Raw genomic sequence first — 24,377 nt, 5'->3', positions numbered from 1 at the left:
CACACACAACAGATATGTGTAAGACTCTTAATACTTCCTTTGAGCCACCCAAGTTCCTTTCTAACAGCAGCCTCAGTTTGCAACAGTGATTCCTTCCATCCTAGTCTTTTCATCCCTGCTCCCAGTTTCTACAGACACTCCCCACCATATCCAAGACTTCAGCACCTGACTCCAATGTCCTGAACTGCCCTTGTTTCACAAATTGTGGGTGTTAAGTCCATTCTGTTTTCCCCACACGCTGCTGCTTCTGGTTTTCTCTGCACTGTTAATATCTTTAGGTATAAAGGGAGTGTCTCATGGGACAGAAGAGCAGTTTGTTTCTTGTTCCCATGTCATGAACAGTGAGACAGTCACTGTTGTCAACATGGAGCACTGTGGATTCATTTAACAGGAGATCAGACTGGGTTTGTACACTTGCAGCATCTTGGGTTTCTGCTGCATGGAAACGTCCATAGCTGGTGCCTCATGCATTTTACCAAGGTTCTTGTGTGAGCAATGCCACAGCACTACAGTTCACAACCCAGTTCACATCCACAGCCACGGGACAAGTACAAGCATCAAACCAACACCAGCATCACTTTTAAATGTACAGTTTAAGCATTTAGACCTCTTCCTGTAAGAGTTTAATATCTAATCGCTGTTACTTCAGAATTTCCAAGGACTGGTCTACCATTCTGGTATTTGGTAAGCAGCCCAGAAGAACAACATATTGAGTTCTCTCATTGCTTCCTAGAGTTAACAGACCTCTTTAAAGTCAACCATTACAGTAATGGGTTATTTTTTCCAACCACACTTGGACAGACCCTTAGAGAGCTGAATTTCATGGGAGCTGTATTCAACTGAGTGGCTTCCTCCCATCAAAGAAGTAGATGGGGAGAGTCCTGGGCGCTACTGATATGCAGAGATATTTGCTGAGCCCCAAAGCTGGCTATGTCGACTCACCTGGCTGACTCTTACTCAGCATCCTCTAATCTTCTTAGAAGTCCAAGGGAGATAGTCTTGCAATTAGCTGCTTCCCATAATCTCCTTGTGCCACCTTGGAGAAGGGCATGATGGAGGCTCAGGTATTGTTTGCTTGCTAGCAAAGCAAGGACAGCAAGATGGGGAAGGAATGGCCACCATCTAAGACACAGAGAAGTGATCCCAGGAGAAGTGCTTATTCTAATCTCTTTGACTTTCCTCAGGCATTTTTCAAGCCAAACTGGGGATTTGATTCAAAGTAACTTCTCCTGCCTCTGCTGCTCACACTTCTCCTTGCCTGCTCCAGAAAAAAGACAGACCAGACTACATACTGAAGGCTCACAAAACATTAGGGCAAAGCCTTTCTTTAAAAATTAGATTTAAAAACTGTTTCAGTTCTCCATTTCTGCTCTCCAATCACCTTCCCCATTCAACTCGTTACCCCCATACACATGCTGCCCTTCCCCAAACTCCTTTGTTCAACAGCAAAAACAAGAAATAAGCAAAGCACACACAGGAAAATACATTCTGTCCTACCCCATCCTTCCTTAATTTGTCTCCCATCTTTGCCTCTCTGCAACCCTCTTTTAAAGCAACCCAGCCACTGAACAGTGAGGCTGCAGAAAGAACACCCCAACCCTGCCAGTCAGGTATTGAAAAGGTCTTGGGTGGACCTGGACTGCTCAGAGATGGGATAGAGGGAAAGGGCAGCATCACAACTCTTGATCCCTTCAGTCTGACCCTTGCACCATGAAGCTGTTCTTTTGGGCCCCTCATTACTAGATAGCAGCTTTCTGGATATAGCAAAAAATTGCACCATCCTGCTTTTATTCAGTCCTCTTTTTAAGTGACCTCTCAGGCACTGTGGGCTAAGACCTCTGCCTCAGCGGTTTCTTTAGCAAGTTCCTCTTTAACTCTTAAATCAGTGGGTGGCCCAGAGGTGCAGAGCTTCACCTCTGGAGAGCCACATCCCCTCTGCTCTGCTGCAATGGGTACACAAGACTGCGAGCTCCCTGTCAGCTCAGTCATGCCTCTCACTGACGGCTTGCAGTGTCCAGAGACAGGCTGCCCTGGGGCTGAGAATTCCCACACCCACCAGGAGCAGGACTGGTGGAATTTCAAGGGCTTACAACAGGTTGTAGCCAGATCTCCCTGTGGTCTGTGGAAGCACCCTCGCCTCATCCATCTCTATCACTTCCAGCACCTTCCAGCTTCTAGGGAAGAAAATCCCAGTTCATCTAACCCCAAAACATCATGGATTTATATTCAGGAAGATGGGCCTACCCCAAGGAGGACAAGGGGAGATGAAGCCATTTAAAAGAAGGGACCTAAAGGGAGAAACTGAGCTACCTCAGACCATGACATAAATATCTCCATAGTGATTCAGGCTGCTAACAGCACCCTCAGCAGCCAACAAAAGACTTTTCCTTGCCAAGGAACCCTTCCTTCTCCTGGCAGAGAAGGGAGCAGGTGTCTGGCACCCCTAGAGTCGTGACTCATCTGTGAGGTGTGATGGTGCTGCTTTGAGCAGGAAAAATAGAAGAACTTCTGTTGTCAGAAGAAATCAACTTCCACAAGAAGCAAACGGGAGAATGAGCGAGGCTCTGCCTCTAGCCCCTGCAGAGCTGGGACCGCAGGAGTTACCCACAGGATTTCTCCAACCCTCTGTACATCTCTCAGGGCTATGCTGTACTCAGCAGTGCAAGCTGAGGATGCAAAAGCAGAAGTATGCTGAAGATACAGACGCTAAAATCTGTTCAAGCAGGCTGTGCTAAGTCTCATTCTTCATGTAAGAGAGCTCCCTCTAGGTCAAACACTCGGGTATTTCAGAGCCGTCGCTCGTTTGGGAGCCCATGTTCTGCCCTGATGCCTTTATCTCCGCAGAAGTGTCTGTCAGTCAGAAAGCCCAGAGGTACGCCAGAAAATGTGAGGTTTGCTTTCCCATTGCAACCCAGCCTTACTCCTGTAGGCATTGGCCATCCGTGCTCTGTGTGCAACCTGCACACAACGTGTGTAATACGTGTGCGTGTGCCACAGGTCCTTGGTGTTTCACCTATCAGAGTAACTCTGATCCCTGGAGATATTAGAAGACCTGTAGATGTGGCACTTGGGGACTTGTTTGAGTGGTGGATGTGGCAGTGCTGGGTTAATGGTTAGATGCAACGATCTCAGGGGTCTTTTCCAATCTAAACAATTCTACGACTCTATGATCCCACTATGTTCAGCTGGAGCTACACCAGGGAAGGAGCCAACTCATGATTTCTCCAGCCAGCCCCAAACTCAATCTTTGCCCTGCTTCAAAACACTGATGAATTATTCCACAGACTGATGAGCAGGGGAAGTTCTGTAGAGGCTTTCGAATTCACAGAACAAGAAAAATCAGATAGAAAAGACATAATGTTGGAAAATGCAGCACCGTTCCCTGCAGTGGGATTCCAGGAGCTTTGCACTAACTAGTTTTAAACTTTGAAGTCTTTAATACAACTTCCTGTTTTATTTTCATTTTACCTAGACTGGTATTTACTAATAAATATGCAGCTGGCTGTATACAGAACAGCAGGTAGCTCCCATTTACAGCTGTATATAACTGACTGCAGCATTCAACACCCTCACTCTGCTATGCAGTATAATACTCACAATAAAACACACCGTATTTGCAACTGTGTCCATGCTACTATTGTGGTACGTGACACACATTAAGAAACATATTCAGAACACAGAAAAGAATTTACCATTTACATAAAAAAGATGCGCTGGGATTTTCAATAAGTTCCAGCATAATACAGTATCATTTTTATATCTTGTCTGTTCCCTTGGTCTTCCTGATTTAATACGTCTTTTCTCTTTATAACCATAAACCTATAGGTTGTATATAGATTTTATTAAACATAATATATGGTGGCAGTGTGTATTTATAAAACTTCACCACAGAAAAGTAACAATTGTCAGAATGACTTAATCCAAAGGCCATCCAGGTCAATATCCCGTTTCTGACAGTTTTTTCCATTAATATGGATTAGGCAGACAATACAGTTTACTACAACCTTGTTTTATAACTATGTTAGTGATAATAATACTGTCTTGCATATAAATGCTTATAGATCACAGCATACAGGGAAACAGCATCATCCCCGCAGGGCAGGGAGGGAAACTGAGGCAAGGGATGTGGAGATTTTTCATTTATAAAGATATATTAGATATTTACATATATATGTATATGTATGTCTATATGAAACTTGATGGAGATTATATATAATGAGGAGTCATCTGGAGCCCTGGACAGCAGCACCACCCACTCCAGCCATTGCATCTTACCACAGAGCCCTACCTGACACCAAAAGATGGCACACAAGCCTGGGGGATGTTGCCCTGGGAAGAGTTAATGGTGGAGGTCTCAAATCCAAGCACTGCAGGTGTCTGCTTTTAATTCTTTGCTGCTCTTCTCCCAAACAGCCCATGGATTTCCACCCTCCCTCTTTCTCCTTTACAAATGAGTGTTTAACATAAGAAGAGAGCCAAGAGGAGCCAGGGTAGCCAGGAGATCTGCTACTGCCCTTTCTAGGCAACCTGAGCAGGCGGGAAAAGGCAGCTGGCTGGAGCCCAGCAAGAGAGTGGGGACTATGGGATGAGTCTTCTCACATCTGGTTAAGTACTGCTAAACCCTCTGACGAGCTGCCTAATTATTACAACACTTCTGCTGAAAAATTAATGTGCTTGGCCAGCTGCACTGGGGCAAAAAGGGTAGGCAAGCAGCTGTCAGGATGCAGGCTGTGATGGGAGCACCAAGGAAAGAGGTTTGTGGCACAAGAGCACAAGAGAAAGGCAAGGAAGCTCCGACTGCAGGAATCCTGCTGGGAAAACAGCCTACTCCCTGCTTTTTTTTGCTGCACAGCCCCCAGGAGAGGACAGTGCCAATAGAGTTAATCTACCAAGAACAGCCCTTGCAAAGAGCTTCACAGTGATGCCCTGACTACCAAAATCAACAGAACGACCTGTCAGCAAACCAAAATATAGATGATCATCCTGAGGACCCGGTAGCAGGGCCAGGAACAGGACCCGGAGCACTGATGTCTCCTCTACCTAGCCTCTGCTCATCTTTCCTTCTTGCTGAGCCCTCATTTCAGTAACTTCCACAAAATCCAAGTGTGGCACTTTATTTCTGTAGGTCTCTATAGGTACTGGAGGTTACATAATTCATATGCATGTCTCTGCCAAAACCAGTTAAAAAGAGCTGCAGAGAAAACAACAGGATCCTGCTGCCCCAGAGCAACCATTTCTGTGTGAGGTTGGTGGCTAAGTCTCTTTCTGCTACAGCTGTGGTGGGATTAATCTCTCTCCCTAGACAAAAAGGTGGGCTTATTTCCCAAGAGGTGTCCAAGTACACCCAGAGAGCTCAGCGAAAGCAGCAGCCTGCTGAGTGCCTTTTACCCACAGACATTTGATGAAATTAATGACACAAAAGTAAGTATAAAGGCTAAGACAAATAGAACTGGCAACAACTTGAACTTTTGGCCTGTCCTTTGAAAGTCTCTGGCAAGTCTCAAATCTTCTTGATCTGCTCACTAAAGGGATGACTGTCCCACAATTATTTTCCAAGCATTTGTTGGCAAGTTGTAGGAGGAAAAAGGCATTTCACTGAAGCTGTTAGTACAAAAGCTCAGCTCCAGCCAGGGCCCTGGACTCCACTTCAAATTATAATATTTTAAGTACCTGAAAATAAATATTTTGTCAGCTGCTGAGAATTAAGAAGTAGCTTCGACCTTTCAGAGAGGGGAACCCTGCGGAGAGCAGCAAGGCTCAGAGAGTTAGTTGCAAAACAAGCTCTGCCCGAGCCATTCAACCTGTCTAGCACACCCACAGCCTCCCTTCCCATGTTCCCAGCTCCCTGCAAGCTGCCTGGAGCCTCTGGGGCATGATGGGCTATCCTGCAGCCAGCAGCTCCTTCCCAGCTGGGAATTGTGCTGACGAAAGACACTGGAGCAGCATATTACTATAAATTTGGTGCTATGAGTAAAATGAGCATCCTTAAGATGGCAATAGCAGCATATCAGGGCTTCCTACTCATAGCCACCAGTCCAGTTCCACATTGCTCACTAGTGCTGTTGTGTCATGTTGTACCTCTCGCAGCCCTAGGAATTTTATCCACAAGGATTAAAAATACTCACTTCTGTTTTATAACATCTGACTACGACTAAGCATCTGGGTAAATGTAAGCTGTCACCTCTCAGACCTCTGAACCACAGTGAAGACTGTTCTGCTCCAGCAATGCCAAAAGGAACCCACACAAAACAGGAGATCTCTGGTTTTCCAGCAGAGCTCAAGGAGTTAAATTCCTCTCCCTTCCCCCCAGTCTTTCTGCCTTTGGCCTTTAGATCAGCCCTGGTTGCCAGTGAGGACTCATCGAAACACCACCAGGCTGGGCCTGTCAGGAAGGAAACCAGCGCGTCCAGAGTTTTGTTGTTCTAAAGACTTTTTTTTAATTTTATTTTACTGCTCAGGAAGGAAGCCAGAGCTTGTGCTTCGACTCCAAGAATGTTGATTACTCATCCTTCCCTGCATTATTTCTTTTATCTCTCACTTTTATCTACCTTACTCCAAATATTTCCCTCTCAGTTCTTTCTCTACCATTCCTAGCCACTGCTTTCAGCTGTTCACCCAAGTTACATTAAAAAAAATTTGGCAACTGTTTCTTCAGAAAAAAATTTCCCCTTATCGTTTTTATTGAACAAGCCTCCATCCCTGCCCCCACACATCTTTTTCAATCCAGGTACCACAGTTATAACAACTGCTCTAGGACCTGAGCAGCTCTGGAATGTGAACATAACCACCCTCAGCAGGGAATATCATAACCCCTGCTTTAATATGGGTGATGAGAAATTTCTTTGCTTGTCCAAAATAGAGTCCACAGCACAAGCACAACCTGTGCTCAGGGCTTTGCCCAGGCAGCCCTTTCCTCTTCCTGTTCCACATGGCTGTGAGGATTAGGCATGCTCAGCTCTGCCAATAAACATGTCCTTCATCTTCAATACCCTCCCACTAGTCAAGCTAGAAACGTGCAACAAAATTAAAAGAATAGGTATGTGACGAGTTGATGACACATTTCCTTAGATGCAGAAAAATGTGCGTTCTGGATCACCCGAGCGTCAGTGAGCCACATGAGTACATAGCAAAGAGCTATCAGCAAGTGGTGTCTAACTGCCTTCTCCTCTGCAAAATCCATCATACCACCCAAGGGTTTCCTTTTCTTCTTTGCCCAGGTGCAGCTAACAACCCAGACACAACTGGCAACATCTGGGAGAACACACACACAGATGTTTTTCATTAACATTTTAACCTTCCCCAGCCTTCACCAACGTGTGCCCACTCCATGGGGTGGATGCCCATGCACATGCTCAAAGGCAGATTGGGTCTTCACAGTGTTCCTGAAGACATAATCAAAGGTCAAGCTTTTTTTTTTTTGCAATTTAAAGTCACTTCTTCTTTGAGATGTGTCATAAACCTGGGGCCTGATCCAAACCATATACATAGCTTCCCCAGGCTCCTACACCCATGACATCTCTGTTACTTGCAAGTGAGGCCAACTCGAGTTCTCTCTGCCCAGCTCTGTCTTGCTCTAACACAATCCTCCCATTTCCACAGTTAACGCATTGTTTTCATTTTAAGAGGGGAAAATAATGAGATGGTGGGAACATTACTTCTGTCTAATGGAGACAGAGATCTGCAGGCTTTCATGGCTTACTTTTTCCAGTATATCCTAGTCCTGATCCAAATATCATCATACTTATTTCAGTCCTGGAAATGTGGGCCTGGACACATTGCCCAAATTAAGACAGAAATAACTTGCAGCATTTTTCTACTTCACACTCTCTCAAACACCTCTTGCAGACATTAAATTTCTGGTCTGCAGACACTGTGCTTCCCACACTACTGAACCTCCCAGAACCTTCAACACAGCTTCCCTGAATACAAAGGGACATTTTAGCCCCAAATCTTGAGCAAACGCAGGCTGCTCGTCACCACTCCTCTTCTGCAACCAAAATGGCTCTTTGCGAGCTACACTTTTGTGCATGAACCCAAATATGCAGAAAGGAAGGAGCACCACAGATGGTGGCAACCAGTCCCCTCCAGGAGCAGAGCTGGCAGGAGCAACACCAGCTGTCCTGTGTAGGCTGTGTACTGAGCACAGTGCAAATTCGAGGGCAAAGAATCAGGGTTTTAAGTGTTTGGCTGCCCATTCTCCACTTCTCCTGTCTAAGGGGCACCCCCTGATGTATGAATCTACTCAGGCTGGCAACATTTTGACTGTAACCATTAAGTTCTCTGATCGTGCTCTGTGCAGGGTTACCCAGGTCACTGATTGCTCCTTCATCTCCCCAGTGAAAAAAAAAAAGCCAGTGGTCAAACTGCCTTCTCAGGGAGGCTAAAGACAAGTGGCCAGGAGGTAAAAGCTGTCACCCTGGCTAAGGACTTTGCTGGAGGCTTATCTCCCACCTATGGTACTAGAAATGTGAAGTGAGGCTTGTTAGCAAGGAGAATAAACAAGAGGAGCAGAGCTTCTGCAACGTCCTCAACAGTGCTGCAACATTTGGATTTTTCTGACCTGCACTGATACCTGACACTCAGGATTTCCATCCATCCACAGCCATCAGGACCTCTCAAGATCCTCCACACTGCAAATAACGACAAGGACACAAGGTCTCCTCTAGCCTGCATGGGTCAAAGGTTAGGCTGGGTGCAGGGCAGCTCTGCTGCAGCACAGCCAGGCCACTCTGATAAGGCTCTCGCTCATCCAGCCTGAGGTGCAGCACCCACGGTGCCATTCACCCCCATGACCCCTCCTCCTCTCCCAGTCACAAACTCCCTCACATTGCCTCCTGAACAACATGAGGCTCAAGTGGGGCCTTCAGTAGGGAATTATGTGGAGTGTACCCCCAAACAGGATTGGAACAGAAAACTCTAAAAGAAGTCTTCAGTACTGGAAGCCAGGTTGGAAGAAAAGGCAGAGCTGTAATCTGGTACCAGGTCTTCCCTATCCCAGCCCAACAGTCCAAGAAGGCTCTCTGCAATGAGGGATGATAATCTTATGTCTCCTTATGGCAAGCGATATTACAGGACAGACAATTTCTAAATAGCTTTGCAAGTTGTTTCCTAAAGTGCAGGGAAACAACATAAAAATAAGATTAAAACGTTGAGTTCTTTTTAATTAAAAAGATCTTAATTCAAAATCCCAATAGAAAGAAATGGGTCCGTCAGGGCAGTCCCTTGAGTTTCACTTTTTGCTCTGTCTACAAAATGAATTGCTTTTGGGGAGGCTGTCATGTGAAGCCTTTACCCCAGTGCTTTCTGGTTTAGTTTTCATACAAGCACTGCAAAGCGCTCACCTGTCTCCCAAGGGCCAAGCCCATGCTCAGGGGGACAACCATGCCAGCCAGCCCAGCAGCTGAGGCTGGATGTGTCCCGCCACCCTTGCTATGCTCAGGGCTGGGGTATTGCACATCTGGAAAGCCCAGGTAAGGTGCAGGACTGCACTAGCAAAAAGCTCACATGCGAAAGCTCTTGGGTCTTTCAAAATTAAAAATGTCACGTTGTTACTCTGGTGAGTGATAGTTCCTAAGAATCAGCACTGCTGGGGGAAAGCAAGGACACAGTTTCCAGTTCTTCCTTCTAGTGGGTATCCAGACATACTTGGTGCCTTTTTTTTTTTTACGCGGCAGAACAGCCCAACATTCACAAAACAAAGAAGTACAAAGCACATTCTTGCTCTGCAATTCAGTGAGAAAGCTGTTCTTAGCCTCAAGTTAGCAAAAAAAGAAGGGTTTAAAACAATACTGGTGAGAAACTGTGCCCAAGTGAGGAAAAATTCAGTGCGAGTGTCCCACACCTGAACTCTATGAGCAGTTTTGCTATCATCAGGTCTCCCTCCCACGTTATCTGCTTTTAAGACAATAAATCTCTCCTTGCCTTGCTCCTCCCCAGTGTTGCTTTTCCCTCTCTTCTGCTATTCAGGGTACTGCTGCAGTTTAAGACACTAGGAAATGGTCGAAGAAGAGAAGAAAGTGATGGGTAAGAAGAACAATCAGATTATCACAACCACCATTTTTGTTTTTAAAAAAACAGGACAAAGACAAAGAGGACAAACACAGATATCACCAAACCCAGCAGTATTTCTTCAGCCAGAGCTTCTGTTGACTTGAGGGCTGCCAATCTGGCCAGCAAATACCCAATACCTGAGCCGTAATGGGAAAATTAAGCAGCACTAAGTTGTTAAAAACCTGAATTCAGGGTGATGAATTTGCCCTAAATGTCTGAAACCTGGTGAGTTTCTATACTCAGGACAGCAGAGCCAAGCAGGCAAACGGCAAGGCTGCATGAAAGGGGAGAAAGATACAATACAATTTACACGTGTAGAGCCACAAAAAATTTTTCAGAGGACACTGTATAGGAATCCGATCCTACATTAAATTTCTCAAATAGAAATCCATTATTTCCAGAGAATTTTAATTGTTTTGCATAGCTGAAAAATGTCCTCAGATATCTCCTGAAGAAGAGAGATGAAACATTCACAGGCTATCAAGCACATTGACATATAGAAGACCATCAGTGACATGAACCACAGGATAAAAACCATCACAATTTGCTTTCAGTGGCTGCTTTTCTTGGAATATGGTATTAAAAGAAAACAACTTTGCTCCCACTATGAATTTGCATTAGAAATCCATAATAAAAATAAAGCTTAATATTATACAAATGGGTACAGTTCTCTATAGTGCTCCTGATGCAGATTAAGGTTAGACAGATTTTAGATGACAGTTATTTACCTCAGTCTAACACCATGTATGCACAAATGGAATTTATTTTATAGCTGCAGATATTAGCCAGAAAAAAAAGAGATGAGAGGAAATCTTACAGTCTCACGTAAAATATAATTATGCCTGTTTTCTGCTCCTTGGAAGGCAAACAAAGAGGGGAAAATGAATCTGCTGCTAGCATTTAATGGGACTTGTCTAAATGATATCAAACAAATAACAACCAGCAGTGATTCACAAACACCTTCAGTTTTACTTTTTTTCACTGGGGAATTCCAGAAACATTAAGACCTCATTGCCTTTCACTCCTACAGACCAGGATTAGGCCCATGCCTGAGTACATCTCTTTCCTTTGAGACCTTCAAAATATCAAAGAAAGAAAAATAAATCACAGAGGCACTAAGGCTCATTCATTCTCTCCCTCCTGAAATGTTCGCCCATTCCCCCCTCTTCTCCCAATTTCTTACGCAATCACTACCAATCAACCAGGAAACTGTTGCTAACTCTTGAATTTTGCAAGTTAGCAAGTAAAATAATAAAACAATGTTTTAACTGTCAGAGAGCCTGGCTTGCAAAGTGCACTTTGGTCATTTCCTTTAATAACTGTAGTTTAGCAGTAATGATTTATAATAGTTCATAATATTCTACTAACTGTACTATATTAATAATACTAATACTTTGCCCTTGCCTAGTGTCTTCTGTCAGAAGATATCAAAGCGGCACACTCCGCTGTGAGGGAGGTATCACTACCCCCCTGTTAGGGATCGGGAAACCGTGACTCCAAGCCATGCCCGAGGTCAGGATTCCCGATCCCCAGCACAGCATGGCAGCCGCCAAGTCTGCCTGCATTTCTCCTGCCACAATTCTCTGACAGCAGTCGAGTCTGATCGATGGGGCTGAAGATTTAATGTGATTCATTCCTTCTCGAAAAGCAAGGTTTGCCCAGCAGTTTGGGGACCGTGGTTTTGATGGGAAATACCAAGCAAGGTGTGGGGGTTGTCCTGCAATTGTACAATAAATACCCTCCTGCCAGCATTCAGACACACAGGGTGAAAGAGGAGCAATAAATATTTAGTGTGTCCGTGCCCATCTCTCCAGCAGGAGATGGATAAATATGACATTTCAGTGTTGCTCAGCACTCCGAGGAGAGTGGTTACAAGCCCTGACACTGGCTCCTGGGGAGTCCAAAAAGGAAGAGAAAGGGCACAAGGCATCTCTGGCATGGCTGAGATGACAGGAAGGCTGGCTGGATAGCAGCGGCTGCGCGGGGAAACATTTTGGAGGAGAAAACAGCCCCAGCCCTCCCCCTCAAACGATCAATTAAAAGCCATCCTTCTGCCAAGAGCGGGCGAGGACAGCAAATGAGGGCTGTGGAGAGCAGCGCCCGGCCGGGCTCTGCATGACAATTCATGGGAAAGGGAAGCAGCTCTATCCCTTCTCTCACCATGGTGATTAGGTATTCTGAGTGCACCAGATAGCCCCAAATAACAGAAAGAGAAATATAAACTGGAGACCAGCAGATCCAAGGCAGGCCAGATGGCCCTGCAGCCGGCAGGGGCTGCTCCCATCCAGCCCTTCCCCACTTTAACTGTTCAAACATTTCTTTATCCCAACAAGACAATCAAGCCGGACCGCATGGAAAGGGATCTCGGCAACAGTTTGCAGAGGGAGCAGGAAGGTTGTTGCCAGAAAAGCAGGAAGAGGAGGTGATCACTGCATGCTCCAAGACCTCCTTCCATGCAGCACACCTCACTCAGCCATGAGGCTGGTGTGTTTTTGGTGGTGAAACTGCGATGGACGCATAGCCATCATCTCTGCTACTGCCCATCTGCCTTCCCACCCTTTCAGAAAATCCACTGGTGCCCCTTCACTCCTCCTTCATCAAGCAAGGCACTGCAAAAGGGAAAGAAACATTCCACTTGACTTATTTCATTATTTCATAAGCAGAGCTAAGCTTTCAATTTTCCATGGTCACAGCTTATTATTATTAGCAGCAAAGCATCACTTCGCATTAGACCCCAAATTTTACTGGCCTTGGTAGTGGTGCATCCCAGTGGAAAGTGTTGCGAGCAATGGATACGTCCACATATGCATTCCCCATCCAAGTCATTGTTCTGCCATAATATACAAGAAAAAAAACCTTCCTCCCCCCAGCACATGTACACACACACATCTCGCTGCATAGATGCCAACCCACAAACACAAATCCCAACACATGCATATCTGAGCCAGTGGGTGCCTGTACAGTCTTCAATCTGATTTCCAAAGCACAACGTTATTCAGGAATTCATGTTGTGGTCATCATAGCCCTCATGTCCATCACCTGAAGTGCAATTTACTCTTGATCAATAACAAACCAGTTGTTTCAAAAGGAAAACTAACTGCATGCTAGAGATGTTCTTTAAAACCCCAAAGTGGAACAAATTGCTCACTAATATGACACACAACTTCTCATGCAGAAAAGAAACCAGTTGCAGCACAAACTCTGTTCCGATAACTGAGGTTTAATATTTATTGAAAATAATAATAATCAAAATACTGTTAATAGATCTGACCCCACAGCAAACCCAAGGGATGATCTCAAGGGGTCCCAGCCTGCTCCCAGCTCAATTGCTCATCCTCACGGCACACCAGGAGCTGGGTAAGAGCCACCAGCAGGAGCAGGGAAACTGAGACTTAGAGAGCCAGACTCTGGCCAGAGACAGGAAACTAAATCAGTGTCCAGGAAGTAGAGCATCACCTTCACATATTGGTCTGTGCTCGACAAGAAGTCTCAGACAACACATGACAGAGACCAAACAGCAGACAGCAATGGGAAACCATCTCCTGTGATCCCAGGGAGGCTGAGGCAGGGCAGCCCTGCAGGGATGGCAAAGATGTCTGCTCTGACAAGGTCCAGTTCTCTGTCACAAGGTCCCAGCTTCAGCACAGACCTCTGCCTGTCACTTCATGGGAAAGGAATGCCACTGTGCCTGGACATAGAAAGGCACTAGGACAGATTTTATTGAAAGTAAAAAAACAAAACCAGGAATCTTTTTTTTTCCCTGGTCTTAAAATAGGGCTATAGATCTCTTTTGCAGAAAGGAACATGCCATTTATTTCCACTCCTTCTAGGAATCTCAATTATTGTACGCTTATTAAAGGAAACTCATAAAATATGTCTTCCAGTGCCTTTAACACATGTTTTACAAGAAGGCCCTAAATTCTAACAAATGGCATTATTTCTTTCAGTAAGCACCTAAGGGAATGAACCCATCTAGTACACAGTATGTCTGTTTCTCCCTGTAAAGGCTCCACTTTTCTACGTGCCCCCGTACACTCCAACACTCCGGATGTCCTGAATTTTACATGTCTCTTTTTACAGCAAGAGGTAACTTATCTAAATGCAGACACCTTGGTCCAATTTGCTGATTAATAAAGAGCACAATCCCACCCAAATGTATGCCAAAGGAAATACTGTGCCTTTGTGGGATGGGTCAAAGCAACACCCTGCTTTCAAAGTACAGAAAGGGTCACCCAAAAGGCTGAGCAATCTCTACTGCACAAACATGTATCTTACAGGGCCTGGTACTAATCTGGAATATACCAGCACATATCCCAAATGATTTTACTGAATTCTTCAGATTTCCTCTGCTGGTGAAAACAGGCTGAAATTTTCTTCCCATGATGAAAAGGACTAAATAAGCACCTTTCAAACACTCCTAGAGGTGGAAATGACTGACTTTGAACCTTGCTTTGTTGCAAAGTATTTCAAGCATAAACCTACTCTTCAGGAGAATTAAAACTCAGTGATTGAATTTTTTTTAATGGAAGTTTCTTAGAAAATTACCATTTAAGCTATGGGATAAAACAAATATTTTAATGAGCTATTCAAAAAATACTTCTGTGCAGTGGAGCAGAAGACTGTGTGGAGAAATCACAGTGATTCAGCTTCCATGTAACACAACCCCTTTCAGCAATCCGAAAAATACAACAAAATGGTTGAGCTCTGCAAACCTGAAAAGCACCCATCAGACATGGGAAGGTGTTGCTGATCTAAGAAATTTTTACAATTTTTGCTCGCAGTTGTAGAAAAACCTAATTTCATTTTTACCTTCCAGCTACAGCCACCTACCTGCAACAGATTCTCCATCAGGAGCAAAAGTAGGCAGCTTTTACAAAGGGTTATATATAACAATTACAGAAGGAATCCACAAAACTTCTCAGAGACAACAAACACCCCAAGTATACACTTATATAAAAACTCCAAAAACACATGCAAACGATAATGCAAAACAGGATCACCATTATATCTGCAAACTGTGATCTCTTGAGTTCCTCACTGTAGAAGTTTTTTCTTATGGTCAACACCAAACACCGTTAGGATCCCCTAAAAAGCTCTACCACTTGCTCTCTTGGCGACCAGCAAACACACCCATACATGTGTACGCACACACCAAATCAACTTGCTGTCTTAATGGAGGGAAGTTTCCATGGTGCAGTATCTATATGTGATGGGAATATGATACAGAGCCAACAGACATATTTAGTGTACACTGTCCTGGTGGTTACAGAAGAATTTTAATGTCAACAAAATATCAGGAATGCTGCATTTGCTCAGCTCTACTGCACAGCAAAGCATCTTAAATTTAAAAACATGGGTAACAAAAGCAATATGACAAAACACCTTCCACTTCTGCCCAAGTTTTCCAAGCTGCCTGCAAAGTTTTTATTCTGCTTCCTTTCCCTTGCAAGTCCCCTGCCATGGCACTGGCAGTGGCACAGGGAGCTGGTGTCACCCTGCCTGCCTTTCACACGTGCCTGTGCAAAGCCCCATCTGCTCCCAGGAAGGAGCAGACCCACGTTCGGCACACGCTGTTGGCAGAAGGCAAGGCAGAGCGGTGGACGTGGACGCGTCTGTCTGTCCGCAGCTGTGCTCCACGTGGTCTAATTCATTTAACAGATTTACTTCTTTAAATGGGGTATCTGACAGGATTTTGCCAGCAAGATCCATAGCAGCTGATGTGCTCTAAATTCATTTAGTTAGCAGACCCACTCCTCAGCCGCTATCTCCCAGAGCACTCTTTCACGCAAGCTTCATTTTCACAGCCAGGTTATATCGATAAGGGAAAGAGCATCAGCAACTATGTCTGTAAGCTGTACCATCTCACCTGCCTCCCCTATGGGTAATTATATTACCAGCTTATACATATACATATCCACATGTGCTCCCACCTACAGCCACTTTGCCTATGGACCCAAAAGGAGGGAGAGGAGATGCTAAACAATGAGAGGAGCTTAGGGCACAAAAAGTAGCACAGCTAGAGGTGGATCAGAAGGAGAGTGGGGAAAGAGATAAGAGATCACATTGGTACTGCAAGAAATACACGGCTCTTGCCTTCAGTAGGAATCATCCTACCCTCTCAAATGCCGACATAAAAGACACGCAGCATATTTCAAAACCAAAGAGCGATAGATTTACAAGGCAGGTTGATTTTATGATGACTTTTATTGAAAAGGTACGCTGGGTTTAGGCAGACGCCTTTTAGCGCCGGTAAGTTAGCACAGTGCCTAATTCAAGGAGACAGCCTGAGGAAGCTGCGCCGACAGGGGAGAGAGAGCCACAATGTCTCTATTACTCTCCTCAGTATCATAAAGGGGAGAAGGAAAATCACATCTGAAAGGGAGAGGAAGGTACAGTGCAGCAGGTTTTTGGTTTTAAAAAAAGTAATAACAATAACAATAATAAAATGGTTTTGTAGGAAGAAAATATAAAGAACAAAGGAGCCCATGTGAAAAGCAAACCACTCACTCCTTGATCTACATCTCTGGATTTACAGGAAAACTATAATCATAAGTTAGTGCTCTTCCTTGGGGTACCATGCTCTGCTGCCCCTAGACCACTCCCCATCGTGGGTCACCTCCCAGCTCCACAAACCTGGAAGCCTGCCCTTCCTGAAGGACAGATCTGCCTCTCTGTGTAGGCAACACCAAAAGGGACAAGGTGATGGGAGAGCATGGAGTTATACTCATGAACAAGTGGACTAGGTTCCTTCAGTCCTACCACTGGCCTGCAAAAGGGTACATCACCTTTCAATGGGCACCCAATGATGGAAACACTCTGAGAAAGCACAATATGCAACAGCTTATTGAATTGTAAGAACAATTTGGGTTTATGTCTTAAAGAGGGGCTCAGTGGACAGAAATATTCTTAAGTTAACTAGAGGGAAAGTCCTAACTAGAGGCATGAATCCTGACAGTGATGCATTTGCTATAAGAATCGTGTGCATGAAGAAAAAGGTCATAAAGAAACACCTGAAGAAGCAGGGGGCACATGCTTGCTGCAAGTTTTGGTAAAGTTTCTGGCTACACACTCCAGCTGCATCCTTGTTTACACACATACATGTACCAGGACCTATAGCCTCACAAAGGGGCATGGACAGCTTTCTGCATTGTCAACATCACCTCTCCAGCATGTGGTGGAAGGCGACTTTCCTTCACAAGCATCTCACCCTAAAATCTGTCAATGTCCTTTTAGAATAACAAGGCAATATTGCGTGGCTGAGCTCAGCATGCAGGAAAGGCTGCTTTGCTCCACCTCCAGCAAGTATCACAGCACTGTGGGACATTCACCTGTTGAGTACCTCAATGAGGCACAATTAAAGAACCACCACCAAGTCAATAGAGGTACTTACATCTGTCACTTCGGTCTTCGGGACTAGATGAGGTCTCACGGTCAGAAATGAGGCCAGAAACTGCAAAGATCTTCTTCCCTGTATCATCAACTTTGAGGGAGCCGGGGGAGCTGGAAGGGAGCTGCGAGCCAAACTCGTACTCCTTCCCATCAGTGTCCGAGAAGCGCAGATGGGGTGAGTCAGTGTCATGGCAGTTTTTCAGGCGCTTGGCCGGCGTAAAGGCTGACTGGTAGCTCTCCCGGTCTTCAGTAGATGCAAAGGGGCGGAAAGCCCCAACACCGCTGTGGTTCAACATACTGATAGGGCTGCAGTCCAGGTTGGGGGGTGCAAACTGGGGGTGGAGGTGAAGCAAGGATGGAGGAAAGTCACGGTTTGCAAATGCTCCTGGCACCCCACCTTGACGGTGGTACATGGAGGCAAAAGTATATGAGCCATTGGTAAAGGGAATATGCACGTCCTTATCTGCTGACACAGGGACCCCAAAAGGCCTCGGCTGCTGGCAGGGAATGGAAGCATCACGGCTGGCTTCAGCAGTGGAAGCAAGAACCATCAGTGCTGGGGAGGCCAGTGGGTTGGGGAGATAGGGTGAGTTCTCCATCTTGAACGCTGCCCGGTGTAAGTCCATCGGAGTGTCTTTCCTCAGCAGGATCACAAGCAGAATGATCTTCCTTGGAAGGAAAGCAAAGCGATGCCTAGGAATGGAGCGGGGAAAATTACTGGAGCATCATCACCCTTCGAACACTGCAAGGAAACAGAAAAGGAAAGAAAACACAACTGGTCAGGTTACTGCACTCATCTCCCCAGGATGCTCCAGCAGCAGGATGGCCACATGTGTTACAAGCCACTGGCCAGAGACGCACAACTGTTCTCATTCAAGAAAATCAATAGACAACTTCACACGCTAGTGGAATCAGCCCTGGCCCTCCAGGTTAAAGGGTATCATCCACTGCGGATGAATGAAAGGCAAACCAAATATAATAACATGCAGATTTAATAATGTACTAATAAAAAAGGTTCAGTCTAAAATTAACCTAGTAACTGCAAATTATAATTGGAATTTTATATTGCAAGTAGCATGTATATAGAACTGCAATAAACTTAAGAAGGCCTCCGCATACACACACCACTATTTGCTTGGGAAGGGAGTGTAGAAACAACATAAAAATATCCATTGTACATAGTTAACCCAAATCAACCAGCATACAAGGTTATACTGTGCACAAGACCTGAGACTTATATCACACATATGTGTTTTCTCTCAATCTCACAGTACCTATGAGTAGATAAGTATTCACACACAGAGTACTCAAACCCATCATATGTATGTATACACATCATTAGAATGTAGGAATGGGACTGTGGGTGTGTGTGTGTAATACACAAACACCCACACATGCACACACAGTCCCTGTTAGCCAGTGGAGAAGAGACTTTCCCAGTAAAAGGCCTGGCGTCTCTGACAATATTTAAAATCATAATGGGTGCTTCTGCCATCTGATCTCTGTAAGAGTCTGCCTTTCGGGTCGGGGACAAGAGAGGATGGATCAGTAATTTTAGTTCCTAATGCACTCACTCTTAAGTAGATTTGTAAACTGCCCTGGATGTGCCATTAACATTTAGAGGAAAATGTTAACAAAATTTCTGTCTCACATCTTGCTGAGCCTCCCAGGTTGGCTGCAGCCACCCACCCAGCCACAACCCCCTCCCAGGGTGAAAGAAGGGAAAACGCTCCTTTCTGTATCTCCTCCAGTTCGCAGTGGCTTTTTGTGTTGTTATTTTCTCCCCCAATCAGTCTCATGTCTTTTCTTTTAAGCTTCCGCTGCCTGCCATTCAGGCCCCAGAACCCAGCTTAAAATACAAGGACTATAACTTTGAAACAATATACTAGCCGCTGGAGCTCAAAGGGCCAGAAAAATCATATAATAATAAAAAGCTGTTACAAATTGTGCCTCTTAAATCCAGAGGGTCAAACATCTCAAATAAAACTTAGTGAAAGAGTGTCTCCCTAATGGAGTGCCTTTTGTACTCCATGAATGAAGGAGCCTAGGTTAACAAAGTGTATGAAATCCAGTCTGGGGCTTTAATGCAGTTCAGTGATAGCATTTCCTCTCTCCCATCCTGTACCCAGCCGCTCCACTGACTGTTATGAATTGTGAAGATGAGTAGACATCATCTCTTTGCTTCCTCATTTGGCACCCATCCTTACAGACATCATTGCTAAATTACCAGATTATGTATCTCACATTAACGGATTCGCTCTCTTCCAAATTTTAAATAACTTTGTCGTTGAGTTCTTGCCACAGAGAGCAAGAGAGAGAAGAAGAGCGAGGGATGCCAAGGGCATCCTGGTCAGCACTGCAGTCCTGGGTACACTTGCTCTGCTGCTTCACATGAGGCTGAACAAAACCTGGAGGTCAGGAAACTGCGCCACTGGCTGAGGGCTTATGTAACCATGTAAATATATATATATATATTTTTATACACACACACACATATATGTATATGCACTCACACATAATTATATGCACTAAAGAAATGCATGCAAATAAGCCACTGTTCTCAGAAATAAACATTCATTAACATGGAAGTGAAACTGAGCAATCACAGAAAAACATGGATTTCTAGGGAAAAAAAAGGCAACCACCTCTGCCTGCTTTTCTATTTTTACTTGTGCTTTCACCCCATTACGTTAAATGTATTTCATAAATTAGTAATCTGGCCGCAACACTTGACACTCCTGTAGGATACTATGAATCACTATGGCCATTTATTCGTTTGCAAACTTCATTACACCAGGAATAAATCAACACATTACAATATCTCAGCCAGCCAAATTTAATTTTTTTTCAGCTCCCACTTCCTTTTTCGTTCTCTGTTGCTCCTTTCTCGCTCAGCACCTCCTCACTCCCCAGCAACAGGGACAGATTACGCAGCCGCGGACCAGTCATTATGAAAATCTATCGTTAATACACTCCCAATGTCAAAATGTCATAGGTTTAAATACAGAACCCAAAACCAAGAAAACTAACTGACCTTCTTAATTAAAAAAATATGGATTGCAGGGTAATCAGCTGGAGGGAATATTTGGGTGCTGGGGAGGCAGTGGGCACAGGTGGAGTAAGGAGCTGCTACTTTTCTACCTCTATGCTGATTTTTTTTAATTTAGCACCTTGCGCAAATCCAGATTAAAATAACTCCGGCTATTGATCCGAGCAGTGGAATTGACATTAATTTTAGTTCACTTCTCACTTTGCAAAGGGATCAATAGGAAGTAATAACAGCTGACATCCCCGCTGAAAGGAGGAGAAAAGACGGGCTAGAGACAGAAATCGAAAAGCAACCAAATAAATCAGCAGCTACTTTTCCACGGCATCAGACAAACTCCAAACAGATTGCAAAAAGTCTTTGTTGAATAAACTAAAGAAGGAGTAGAGGGAGGAGGGGTGGAGATCAATCTATGAAGCAACATAAACAGTCTACCAAGTATGAAGGTTAGATAGACACACGGAAAACTAACTCTGATTTTTTAAATTTTTTTTATGTTCACCTATATGCATAATAATTGTTTTTTAGAACTACTCTGTTTAAAATGTACACAAATTACCTTTGTAATCGTGTATGTTACTTGTAACAAGGTTAAATGCGCCACACCAAGGTAAATTGAATCAAGAACCTTTAGCTCTGAACCATAAAATAAAAATCTCTCACCAAGGAACAAGATGTAATCAGTTCTTTCTGGCTCAGTTTTGATTCCTCTGCTTACAGAGGTTGTAGCACTGTGCTTCATTAGCTAAGAGGAAAGTCAGATAAAAGTAGGAGAAGCCATGACAGATCTGGATTTAGCAGGCATTGTAAACACCCAGCAAGTAGAGAAAACAGCAATGACCACTGGTTATAAGTGTTAAAATCCACTTGCTAATCAGCCTGCAAAAAACCGCGTTCATATGCAAGAACATGCACACCCCATACACAGCCACCAGATCTGCAAATCTTTTACTAAAATGTTACTCGAAGTTCCTATTACTAAATCACCTCTCTGCTATCGATTAAAATAAATAAAACACACCACTCTGGTTTCTACAACAGGTTGCATTTTTGTGGTCTCTCAACCATTTCCAAATGTCAGAGATTAAAATAATGGGACAAATTAACATCTTTCTCCCTCCAGAAAAAAGTTTTCTTGGGGAAAAAATTAATTAACAAGATACAGGGGAGGAAAAAAGATTAAAACATTAACAAATCCAGGAAAATTGTTGATGCATAGAAATTAGGAAACACCCAGAAAAAAAAATCACAATATCCATTTACATTAAAAAGTTTTTTCCCCATAAATGTCAAGTAGGAATTTAGAAATATGCTCTGAGCAGAAAAGCCAAAGATTATAAAACAAAATAATGCCAGCTGTTTGGGGATTTAGGTGCTCAAATGGATTATATATTTGAACCAAACTGGATTTCCTTATAATAAATACAACAAATGCAAGCTCGAAAGCCAACAAAGGAGAGCTCTCATCACTGGATTAAGATACAAGGGAAAAACAGTTAATTTTTTTCCAATGCGTGAAATATGCCAACTGCGGCTGCACACCCGGACAGCTGCTGTGGAAACCGGTTTAAGAGGGAAAGGAAAAAAATTAGGAGAGCGGGGAGCGGAGGAGGCGGCAGCGGGGCCGGGCGGAGCGGCCCCGGTCCCAGCCCCGGTCCCGGACTGCGCCCCCGCTTCTGTATGGCTGCAAACTTCTTAAAAAAAAATTAAATCCCCCAAATTTTTAAAAATCAAAAACGGGGGTAAAGCCCCCGGGCCGGGAGGGCGCTCCCGCGGCGGCGGCTGCCGGAGGGAGGAAGGTCCGGGGGTTCGGGAAGAGGAAAGAAAGAAAGGGGAAAAAAACCCAATTCACAGCCTACCGAGGGGTTTGCTGCCGCTTCGCCCCCGGTCCGCATTCTCAGCCCCGCTCCCGACTTGGCGGAATCCGAACGAAAATCGCCGGCGGCGTCACCCCAGGGGAAACCGCGCTCCGCTCCGCCGGGCAGCGCTCGGCGGCGGGCGCGCCCCGGCCCCGGGCACCGGCCCCGGGCACCGGCCCCTCCGGGCAGCGCCCGCCCCGCCGCGGGCGGCGAACCGCTCTGGCACTCGCCTGCCGCCCCCTCTCCCTCCCGCTCCTGGTTTTTCTCCGCCGCCCGAGGGTATTGTTCGATAAACCCAAATAAAATAAAATCCGTCGGGGGTGAGCCCCGGGCTGGAGCCTACCGACGCCGCCAAGCCCCACCACTTCCCGCTCCCCGCCGGCGCATTAAACAGGTGTTTGGTGGGGCCGGGGCTGCGGGCACCACCCGGCCCGGTCCGGTCCGACCCGGTCCGGTTCGGTCTCGCCCGACCCCGCCGGGAAGCGCCTACCGGGGCGCAGCCAGGGTTGCTCCTCTCCTGCCGCTTCGGGAGTTATTCAGTCCCGGGAAGGGCAGCGGGAGGGGGCACCGCCAGCCCGGTCCGTAAAGCCCTTTAAGTCGCCTTTCCACCCCCACCACTTTTTCTTCCTCTTTAAGCCCCGAGTTACAAAGATCATCAAACGCGAAGATGCCCAGAGTTGTTTGGATTTATTGCAACAATCACTTACCATACACATTTCCTGTGTGGAAGGATAAGCATTCAATACAACTCTTTAAGTAGACAGTTCCTAATGATTTCATTGTGGTCAACCAGATGTTTTTTATGTATTTAGATCTGAAGGTGAAGAATTATTTTCCATGCTTCCAACCTATTTACAGACTTCCCTGGTCTAGAGCTGGTGTTGTTGGTTAAAAGAAAGAAAATCCTGCAATTTCTCGATCGCATCGCTGGATGATCCAGAAAGTTTTCTAAAGAACCTAAAGCGAAAAGAGGGATAATTCCTTTCACCTCTTCTGGCTTTCCAAGCTATGCCATTCACATGTGGAGTAATTTTAGCTCATTCGTTGAATAACGCTGCCAATTTAAACCGCCTCTCTACCTTTGTTTTTTCTGCAATAATAAAACCAGAACAACACCGCATGTGAGATCCAGGCGCTTGGTTCCTACCTGGAGGCAGCCGGGGGCAAGGGCGACAATCTTTTAGGGATGAAGGACCCGAGGAGGGGCAAGGATGTTGGACAAACTTCAGCCGCGTCCAAAACTGAGCGAAGTGCGACTTAACAACGAGCAGTTAAAAAAAAATTACCGGTCTTCGGGCAGGGATCGCGCATTTTGGGGACGGCTTAAAACTAAAGTTTACCCGGGGACTGTAAGATCGCAAAAATGAAACCTTCGGAGTAAATAAAATTACTGGCTGGGCAGTGTTGTTTGAGCGCACAGAAACCCTGGCGGGTGTTTTGGTTTTTGGTGGTCGTTTTTTTTTTCAGATACTTTTATTGCAAATAAAAGCCTGAGTTTGTGTATTTGAAAGGGAAAAAAAAACACAAACAAAAAAAATTCCCAAACCAACAAACCCCTGGATGGGTGCGTGGATCTGCTTCTTTCCTTTGAAAAAGTTTTTGTTTCGCAGCTGCTGGAAAATGAAATCGTCGCTGCCCAGAGTGACCGTGGAGGGAGCGAGCTCCTGGAGCAGCGGAGGAAAGCGAGGAAATAACTGCCCGGCTTGCCCCACCGAAAAATAAGAAGAAAAAAAAAGTAGGGGAAAAAAAGGAGTTAAAATTTGTTATCTATTTGGGAGCGAGGGATCTGTGCCAGTCTCCGAGTCCGGCCGGGCCCCCCCTCGCCGTGCGCCGTCCCCAGCCGGGCTGCCGCGGCGGTCCCCGGCACCTGATCCCCCTGGTGGCTACCGGTCCCCCTCAGAAAGCCACCGCGGGGGAGGATCCGGGCAGCTCGGGGCTCGCCCAGGGTGCGGGGGGGGGCCCTCTTTTATCAGCCTTTCCACTCGGTATTACCATGCCGATCCCCACCCACCCGGCCCTCCCCGCGGCCGGCG

General features: G+C 45.4%; 1 protein-coding gene across 4 annotated transcripts in view; it reads right to left on the bottom strand.

Moving 5' to 3' along the window:
• RNF220 (ring finger protein 220) overlaps nt 1-18,153 on the bottom strand; it is a 215,307-nt gene extending 197,154 nt beyond the window's left edge. The window contains exon 1 of one of the 4 annotated variants that reach the window (XM_071565847.1): nt 17,441-18,153. In XM_071565847.1, the coding sequence (XP_071421948.1) occupies nt 17,441-18,065 (625 nt within the window). In that variant the 5' untranslated portion in view covers nt 18,066-18,153. The remainder of the gene's footprint in view (nt 1-17,440) is intronic. The other 3 variants (XM_071565849.1, XM_071565848.1, XM_071565851.1) reach the window with 3 other exon arrangements.
• Between the last annotated feature and the right edge of the window lie 6,224 nt (nt 18,154-24,377).

Source organism: Pithys albifrons, chromosome 10 (assembly GCF_047495875.1).
Source record: "Pithys albifrons albifrons isolate INPA30051 chromosome 10, PitAlb_v1, whole genome shotgun sequence".
Taxonomy (NCBI): Eukaryota; Metazoa; Chordata; class Aves; order Passeriformes; family Thamnophilidae; genus Pithys; species Pithys albifrons.
Note: the sequence above shows the minus strand (reverse complement) of the source record. Positions and strands in the feature narration are given on the sequence as shown.